Raw genomic sequence first — 10,000 nt, 5'->3', positions numbered from 1 at the left:
GTGTAGTGTAGTGTAGTGTATAATAAATCTGTCTATGTTAACGTTTAACATTTAACATTATTTGGTGTGTCTTTTTTATTGATGCGTGTACTTACTGTGTTTGTGTGTGTGTGTGTGTGTGTGTGTGTGTGTATGTGTGTGTGTGTGTGTGTGTGTGTGTGTGTGTGTGTGTGTGTGTGTGTGTGTGTGCGTGTGCGTGCGTGCGTGCGTGCGCAGGTGATAACAGGACATACAACGGGTTCTGGAATGTTCCTTTGCGACCTCATAAAAGCTACAGTGTTTATTACCAGGCTGTCAGTACAGCCAACGGGGTGAGACAACTGTCTGTCTGTCTGTCTGTCTGTCTGTCTGTCTGTCTGTCTGTCTGTCTGTCTGTCTTTCAAGTAAAAGTAAAAGTAATTTTAATCAGTGTTTTTAAATGTCAAGGCATTCTCTCTCTCTCTCTCTCTCATTCTCTAACAGGAGACTAAACTGGACTGTGTTCGAGTAGCGACAAAAGGTGAGACAATTTATTTATTTAGTCATTATTATGCCAATGACTTCCTCCCCACACACACACACACACACGCATGTTAATGCTGTTGTATCCTCCTGACTCACCTGCCAGTGAGGACGTAGAGCCTTCGTCCTATTCCTTCCTACCAACAGTCCGTGCTCCAAGCCCGTAGGAATATAAGGTTGATCACGATCTACCAGTAGATCACAAAGGGTGTGCAGGTAGACCACATGACATGCCCTATAGAAATATACAATATTTTGGCATCTGCCACTTGAATTAAGGTGACTTGATTGATCGACATCAAAAGGTCCTGTCAGCTCAAACCCATAATACAAGTAAGACGCCTGCGGGCGAGAAGCGACCTCGCACGCAGATCAACATATGGAATGTCAGAACAGGTCAGCTCCATACAGTATATGGAGATCTAAGGGTGGTAGCGGGGACATTCTCTTGAGTGTACAGGGTTTGATGAGGGCCCAGGTAGGGCGCAACAATACTTTGTTTTCAAGAGTGTTGCACACAAACGTCAGTAGCATTACAAGGTGATATTAAAAAAGAAATCTACCAATTCCATTTTCCTCCTCTATTTCAACATGCATTCCAAGTACGTTTGTCTAACATGTCAATGACAATGGCGCTATTCCAAAGCCCCATCGGGTAAAACATTTTCAGCAATGGGATATTTTTTGGGATATGTTTTTTCGGTGGGTAGCTCTCAAGTCAAAGAGGTGTCGGCACCCCTGCTGTAGATGCTTGTCAAAGCCGGATGCACCACGATGGATTGAAACCAACACCTCGGCGATGGTGGGCAGGCACCATTGCACCACCCGACCTCCACATACGTTTTTTTGCGGCTTTCGCTTTTATTTTATATTTTTTATAGAGGGACAGACAGTAGGCTGAAAGGAAATGGGGGAGAGAGATGGGGGGGTGACATGCAGTAAAGGCCGTCGGGAACGGGAGTCGAACCCGCGGCACACTGCCAAACTCGGGCTACCGGCCAAGGTGCCTGGACCGCTGAGCCACGGCCCAGGCCCACATAAGTTATTTTTGATATAATCCTCTGCCACTCTAGGACCCTGTATCACTGTTTTGGAGTTTGGGAGCGGTACGTCTGTGGTTTTGTTACAAACCGAATTCTGGGAATCGCAGTTCTAGCAGGTCATAGAAAGACACCGTTATGACAATGGAGGACTCTAATGTTTAAGCAAAAGGTAGCTCTGGCAGGGACAAATTAGCCATTTTGCCAGTGGGGCCGTGGCCCAGGGGCCCTTGGCTCTCAGGGGCCCTTTGAGGAAATTGGACCGCACGGTACTAGGTTTGATGCCCTGAAAAGGGCTTCTGGAGCCCTTCATTGGCCATTGATTTAGTTAAATGTAGGTCAAAAAGATGATAAAAACACATAAAAACAAGAAAATGTCGCACGCACACACGCTATGGGGGCCCTGCAAAAATTACCGGCCCAGGGGCCCTCGTGGGGGTTAATCTGTCCCTGAGCTCTGGTCCATAGCTCTAATGCGTTGCATTTAGAGCTATGTTACTCTCAACTTCCGCTGCTCGCATGAATGCAGACCAGCCTCTCCTTTTTCGCGTAAATAAAAAGAACGTTTTTGCTACTCACCAAAACAAAGGCGGGTTGTGTAATTAGAAAGCCTACTTTCCTTAGTGGAAACACTCTGAGCCCCCCACCACACGTATAAACGGTACTTTTTGGCCAGAAAGCGATTTTTTTTCACCGGAGGAAAAATATTCTCTATGAGGCAATTCTCTGGGCAATATCGGTAGAAGGCGCAGTGGAGTAACTAAAAGTATTTTTTCCCCGGTGGAAACAAAATCCCCTTTTGGCCAAAAAGTACCGTTTATACGTGTGGTGGGGGGCCCAGAGTGCGTCCACTAAGGAAAGTAGGCTTTCTAATGACACAACCCGCCTTTGTTTTGGTGAGTAGCAAAAACCTTATTTTTATTTACGCTAAAGAGGAGAGGCTGGTCTGCATTCATGTGAGCGGCGGAAGTTGAGAGTAACATAGCTCTAAATGCAACGCATTAGAGCTGAAATGAAATGAAATGAAATGATTACTATATTTACCCAGGGTATCTGGGCTAAGCTCAAGAACTTGTTTCCAGCCAGGCCCTGCTCATAGAACATTTCATCGTAGTGGTTCAATGCCTTGTTCAAGGGCACTTCAGCGGTGGTAATTTTAACGTGTCGGACCGCTGATTCGAACTGGCGACCTTCCGGTATCAAGACCGCTCCGCAATCCGTTCGGCCACCGCTGCCACCAAAGTAGTGTCAGAAGCTATGGACCAGAGCTAAGCAAAAGGATACTTTGGTGTAGGTGTTACTTTGCTTTTTGGTTCCAAAAAGGTTTTGGTTCCTCAAATATTTTTTTCTACAAATATAAACAGTAACAAAGAAATAATAAACACTGAACACAATGACCTGCTCAAGGACACACTACTGCCACAGGGTTCGAACCTGTGACCTAATAGTTACAGTACAGTGGCTATAGAGCTGTAAGCCAGCCAGATATCTGGGCTCTGGTGAGCGCTACTAGCCTGGAGGCTAAACTAGCGGCTAGCTGCCAAGCAGCAGTACAACCATTCTAAATAATGGAGCACAGATGGTGTCTAGCTAGCCAGCCAGCCAGCTAAGGGCTAGGCTAAGTTTTAGCGATGTACACCTGTTCAAACTAATGAACAGATGGTGCCGTATATTCCTCTCCTCGCCCGAACTCCTCGTCTCTCCCCTTCTCTCCTCTCCTCTCCTCTCCCCTTGATTACTCCTCTCTTCTCCTCTCCTCTCTTCTCTTCTTCTCTCCTCTTGTCTATTCCTCTCACCTAGCCTATACTCCTCTCCTCTTCTCTATTCAAACATAACATTTAATTTCAGTGTAATGTCTTCTTATAGATGATATTACAATTATTTAGAACTGGCTCTGAACTGCAGTCGCGTTCTCTTCATTAACTGGCTGTGCGCTGACTCTAGGCTGTGTGCTACAGGCTACCGCTAGGCTAATGACAGTCTGCTATGGCTTTCCAGGGGGTCGTTTAGCATCAGAGGCTAAACGCTAAAATCACACAAACATTGTTTACTCCCCTGCTGCACATAACATGCACGCACACTAAACATACTGATGTACATGCACAATCTCTCTCACACACAAGCTCTCACACGCGCGCACGCGCGCGCGCACACACACACACACACACACACACACACACACACACACACACACACACACACACACACACATTACACACACACGCGTGCGCGCAGTAATTAGTTAGTTTGGTTTCCAGATTCAATCAGGTTTTATTTGTCGGTCGTTAACAACAACAGATGCTGATTGGCTGTGTCTGGCCTCTCGGCGCTTGTCATTCACACTGCAGCAGCCAATCAAGTCCCAGAGGGGCTGGCCCTGAGTCAAAGTACCCACAATGCTTTGCGGTGCGGGAGGTGGTGTGAATGTTAAACAGATGAGGCTCATAAAGTTCTCCTGATTGTGTTAAAGCTACAATCCCTTCAACAGTAGTTGTGTTTCCTGGTGGCTTTAATTGTTCCACAGTGGAAACCACAGCCGTGCTTCACAAACACTGGGTCGGAGACACAGTGGAAACCACTGCCGTGCTTCACAAACACTGGGTCGGAGACACAGTGGAAACCACGGCCGTGCTTCACAAACACTGGGTCGGAGACACTGGGTCAAACCACAGCCGTGCTTCACAAACACTGGGTCGGAGACACTGGGTCAAACCACAGCCGTGCTTCACAAACACTGGGTCGGAGACACTGGGTCAAACCACAGCCGTGCTTCACAAACACTGGGTCGGAGACACTGGGTCAAACCACAGCCGTGCTTCACAAACACTGGGTCGGAGACACTGGGTCAAACCACAGCCGTGCTTCACAGACACTGGGTCGGAGACACAGTGGAAACCACAGCCGTGCTTCACAAACACTGGGTCGGAGACATTATGCGGTCACGGACCCATTTGTATGGGTCTTGAGTTAAAATCACTTCTTTAAATTGTTCCTACATTTGTTTGAATGATTTAAAAAAAAAATTATACAAATACACGCACACATACACACAGAGTTTGGGAAAATAGGCATACAATAACAGAATTTGAGGTTAAATGTGAACATAGGTGCCATCCTCTGACACCTCAAATAATGCCCTGAAGAAGTGTTATGGGTTGGAGCAGATGGTAACTTCAGTCCAGACAGAGTCTCTCCTTGACTGCAGTACAGTCTGTGTGGATGACAGATTGTGGCCTGGATGGTCACTCATCAACAGTAAATAAAAATAGCAGCAGGTGTATAAAATCAGTTTCATGCGCATGGTTAAAGTGACTTGGAGAAATATCAACTCATAGGGCTCGATGCATCTTGCGCCACCCTTATCCCTTATCCCTAAACTAATTTTCCATTTTTTACTATTTTGAAAAACATTTTAAAATAGTTCAACTAGCCGATCTACATCGAGACATTGTGAGTTTGTAGATCTGCTATTTGAACTATTTTAAAAGGTTTTTTTAAATAGTAAAAAATGGCAAATTAGTTTAGGGATAAGGGGTAAGGGGTGGCGCAAGATATAGCCCATAATGTCTAATAAATACTAATGTCTGATGGTTGCAATGAACTGCTGCTTTAACTCCGCTTTCTCTCCTATAGTTTTCTCTCTCTCTGTTTCTGTATGAACTCAATGGTGTTGCTCTTCTATGACTGTAAATATGAACTAAATAACTACTAAACAAAACACTGCTAATACACTTCTGTGCAGAACTGTAGTCTTGGGTTTCCAGAAGGTGGCAAGGTGTCCATTTCCTGTTCCATATCGTTGTTTGATTGGCTCAGCAGCACAGGATGGAATGGGAAAGAAGAACAATGTGTTTCCTGTTCCAATCTGCTGCTCAGCCAATCAAATGGCGACGAGGCGTTTACGTTACGGTCATGAGAAGATGCATCGTGATGCAACATCTTACTAATATTTCTGCTTTACTATAAACCACTGCTACAGCCTGTCTTTCTGTCTTTCTGTCTGTCTGTCTGTCTGTCTGTCTGTCTGTCTGTCTGTCTGTCTGTCTGTCTGTCTGTCTGTCTGTCTGTCTGTCTGTCTGTCTGTCTGTCTGTCTGTCTGTCTGTCTGTCTGTCTGTCCGTCTGCCTGTCTGTCTGCCTGTCTGTCTGTCTGTCTGTCTGCTTGCATGCATTTGATTGACAGCTGCTATAATCGCAACTCAACTCACAACGCCGTACATCCGTATCGCTCCTGCTCCTGGAGACAAACTGCTGACAGGTCAGACGAGCACACACACACACACACACACACACACACACACACACACACACACACACACACACACACACACACACACACACACACACACACACACACACACACACACACACACACACACACACACACACACACACACACACACACTTTGACTTCATGTCATGATTTTCCTGCTCTTTAAAAAAAAATCTCTTAATGTCTATTTGTATGAGCTTCGAATGTCTGAATTTCCTGCTTTACTTTTGCATTTGGGTCTAATAACACTAATGTTTTCCCACAACAAGCTAAGATGAGAGTCATATATGTACTGCAGAGCTTACACTAATGCTAGCAAGAGTTACGTACAGTCAAGCTTACACTAATGCTAGCAAGCGTTGCATACAGTGAAGCTTACACTAAATGCTGCAAAGTAACTACAGTAGCAACTGAAGCTAATCGTGGTATTGGCAAAAGTACAAATTTTGCCTCTGAGTTGTAATGCAGTAGAAGAAGTAATTAAGTAGGTCTAGTCGGAGAGGCGTATTATCAGTATCAGTCAGAGCGCGGGAGTCTATATTCGTTCCACAATGCGCTAGATCTCTGGGAGGTCAACACCTCCCAGTACTTACCACGGAATTGCCACAGCCAAGCCATGCTACTCATACACTGGGTTGGCGTTGCCCATGATCGAACAGGCGAGTGTTCTACCGACTGAGCAAAGCTACACGGACACAAAGTGTAGAAGTATAAAGTGATGAAAAAGTGGAAAAGTACCATAGAAGTTAGCCCCATATGGGAGCTCATGAGTCCCTACGTTCATTCTGTAGCTCTGAGATGAGGTGGGATGAGATGAGGTGAGATGAGGTGGAAGGCTAGGACGGTGTCCTAGCCTTCCACCGCGGTTCAGAACCGCCGCATGGTTTCCACTATAGGAACATTTCTTACCCTATTCTACACATCGTATCCAAAAAGTAAAGGTCCGATAATGAGCTAAACAATTTTTACTTTATTCCCGGACAAGATAATCCAAAGCGATTTAAATGCTCGTCTCAACCCGTAACTTGGATTTATTTTCTCGTCCGGGAATGAAGTAAAAATTGTTTAGCTCATTTACTTTTTCGATACGATGTGCAGAAAAAGGTAAAATGGTAAATGTAAATGGTAAATGGTGCATTTATATAGCGCCTTTATCCAAGGCGCTTTACATAGATTGTGCATTACATTCACCCATTCATACACTGATGGCGGCAGAAACCATGCAAGGCACCAACCAGCACATCAGGAGCAATTAGGGGTTCAGTGTCTAGCTCAAGGACACTTCGACACTAACTCTGGGGGAGCCTGGGTTCGAACGGGCGACCTTGCGGTTACCATCCGGAAACTCTACCCCTGAGCCACCGCCGCCCCGTAAGAAATGTTCCTATAGTGGAAACCATGCCGCGGTCCTGAAGCGCGGTGGGACCTCATCTCGGAGCTACAGCATGAGCGTAGGGGCTGAGGTCCCAGAATTGTACTTGAGTAAAGTACTTGAGTTAAACGTATACGTTGTTGCTTTGCGCCGCTGCTTGCAGGGGCGGTGACCGGCGGCCCGGAGGCGGAGCCAGAGAAACAGTCGGACCACACGGTGAAGATCGCCGGAGCCACCGCCGGAGTTCTGCTGTCAATCATCATCTTCCTCGGAGTTATCCTGCTGATGAAGAAACGGTAACACACACCCACACACACACACACACACACGCTCGCGCAAACGCACACACGCATGTGTGCACGTGAATGAGCGTGCTCACACATACAGTATACGCTCACGCTCACGAATCATCAACAAAGAATCGTGACGAATGATACAAAATAGCAATCCTAAACAAGAGTTTCCGGCTATAGGTCTGTAGAGTAGATGTGTCATATAACTGGGGATAGCAATAAGAATCTCTCTCTCTCTCTCTCTCTCTCTCTCTCTCTCTCTCTCTCTCTCTCTCTCTCTCTCCTCTCTCTCTCTCTCTCTCTCTCTCTCTCTCTCTCTCTCTCTCTCTCTCTCTCTCGTCACAAGCCCATCCTAAACCCCGCCCATCCTCACTCTCTGCACAGCACCGGTTTTCAACCAATCACTTGGGTATTACATTAACTGTATGTTAATTTAACTTCATTTATTTATTTTCTGTCAGAGACATTAATGTGGTCTCCTTTCTTTCTTTTTTTGCTTTCTTTCTTTCTTTCTCTCCCTCCTTCTCTCTCCCCCCATTTCATCCCTCCTTCCATTCTGCCCCCCCCCCCCCCCCCCCCCACCACCAACACTCAGCCGAAGAAATTCTCACTCCTACACATATTACCTGTAAGTAACACCTCTGAACTATGACCCTTGACCTCTGTACTGTCCTCCCCACGTGTGAGTTTGTGTACGCAGTTGCACAGTCGCCCACTCACCAGTGGCGGATGAAGTACTCACATTTGTGTTACTTCATTCCATGCCACAGGACGCCTTTGGGCGCCTCCCCCTGGTGGCGTAGAGTGCCAATGGCGCCTTTGGACGCCCTTTTTTTGTATTTCTTATTCATCCATATTTAGAAAATTCCTTTAATCTGGTGTGCAGTTGATGACATGCACATGACATGCACAATAGAATTTCATTTTCTTTCTTTTATTGTCTCCACCAGGCCGAAGGCATGGGGAGAGAGTATGTTTTGCACTCCGTCCGTGTGTGTGTGTGTGTGTCCGTCCTTCCGTCCGTCTGTTACCAGCTAATCTCCGGCACCGTTAACCCGGTCGATGCCAAACTTTGCACACACACTCCCTGGATGCCAAGATGAACCTCTGCCCCACATTTTCCAGAACGGCCTGTTATAGCGCCACCATGAGGCAGCTTTTTACATTTTTTACCTAAAACTGCACCGATCTGTGTGAAACGTTGCATGCACACTCCCTAGAGGCCAAGGACAAACCTTTGACCTGCATTTTCCGCATGTGCCTTTTATAGCGCCACCAGGAGGCCGACTTTTGTAAAACACATTTTTGGATATTACTCCTCCAGATGTGCTCAAGTCGGATCTGTCCGATATTTCATATTCCATCCTAATTGGCTATAATTGGCTTTCACAGTTTGCAAGATTGCCCCGTTTTGAACAAAAGCCTCAAATCATGCAATTTACGTGAAATCTTTCACACATTTTCTTACTAGGCTGAGGAATATATCCCACCCTTTTCACATTGGCCTGTTATAGCGCCAATGTGAAAAGGAACAAAATGCCTCAAATCATCCATTTGCCATCAAAGGCGTATGAAGAAATGGCACCCTTTTCACATTGGCCTATTATAGCGCCACCAGGAGGCCACAACCTGACCTGCCCTGGTGGAGACCTGTGCCCCGAGGGGCACTTTTTCTAGTTTATAATGGGCTTCGGTGGCAACGAGGGCCAAAACTGGTGTTCACCAGGGCATGGCACTGAATGATATCAACCTAACTACCATTGATAGAGGCTAGACAGGGTTTAAATCAGGGTTTGGATATAGATGGATACGACAGACAGACAGACAGACAGACAGACAGACAGACAGGTGGAGGGTCTTGCCTGAGGCAAGTGCTCTCCTTTCCTCCCACTCTGTCTCTTAAAGACTCACATACGCGCAGGTGCACGCACACACGCACGCACGCACGCACGCACGCACGCACGCACGCACGCACGCACGTACGCACGCACGCACGCACGCACGCACAGAGAGAGACAGAGAGAGAGAGAGAGAGAGACAAACACGCTTGTGTGCATGCGTGTTTGTGTGTGGCTGTGTGGTCTACAGGGATTATGACATGGATGGATGGATGGATGGAGGGATGAAGAGAGGGGTCACAGCAGGAAGGAAACACGTTTTGCATTTTTTTAAATGACTTATTTTTCCCCCCTGCTTGTTAGATAAACAAATGAGACACGCACACGCGCGCACGCACACACACACACACACACACACACACACACACACACACACACACACACACACACACACACACACACACACACACACACACACACACACACACACACACACACACACACACACACACAGACATAGAGACAGACATACAGAGAGAGACAGGTGGGGCAGAGTCATTGTTGTTTTGTTCATACAATGCATTTCACCAAAATTACTTTTTTTACACTATTTGATAAATCTATCTGCTATTTCTTTGTGACACCGTTGAAATCTAACATCTTAAACAGGGTCTTGAATGGTTCC

General features: G+C 46.3%; 1 protein-coding gene across 1 annotated transcript in view; it reads left to right on the top strand.

The window, feature by feature from the left end:
- LOC306913142 (receptor-type tyrosine-protein phosphatase mu-like) overlaps positions 1-10,000 on the top strand; it is a 170,287-nt gene that overhangs the window by 129,903 nt on the left and 30,384 nt on the right. The window contains exons 16-18 of the mRNA XM_079489698.1: positions 217-311; positions 463-499; positions 7,348-7,480. Coding sequence (XP_079345824.1) covers positions 217-311; positions 463-499; positions 7,348-7,480 — 265 coding nt within the window. The remainder of the gene's footprint in view (positions 1-216; positions 312-462; positions 500-7,347; positions 7,481-10,000) is intronic.

This window comes from Electrona antarctica (genome assembly GCF_951216825.1).
Source record: "Electrona antarctica genome assembly, chromosome: 20".
Classification (NCBI taxonomy): Eukaryota; Metazoa; Chordata; class Actinopteri; order Myctophiformes; family Myctophidae; genus Electrona; species Electrona antarctica.
This window is presented reverse-complemented; position numbering and strand designations above follow the sequence as displayed.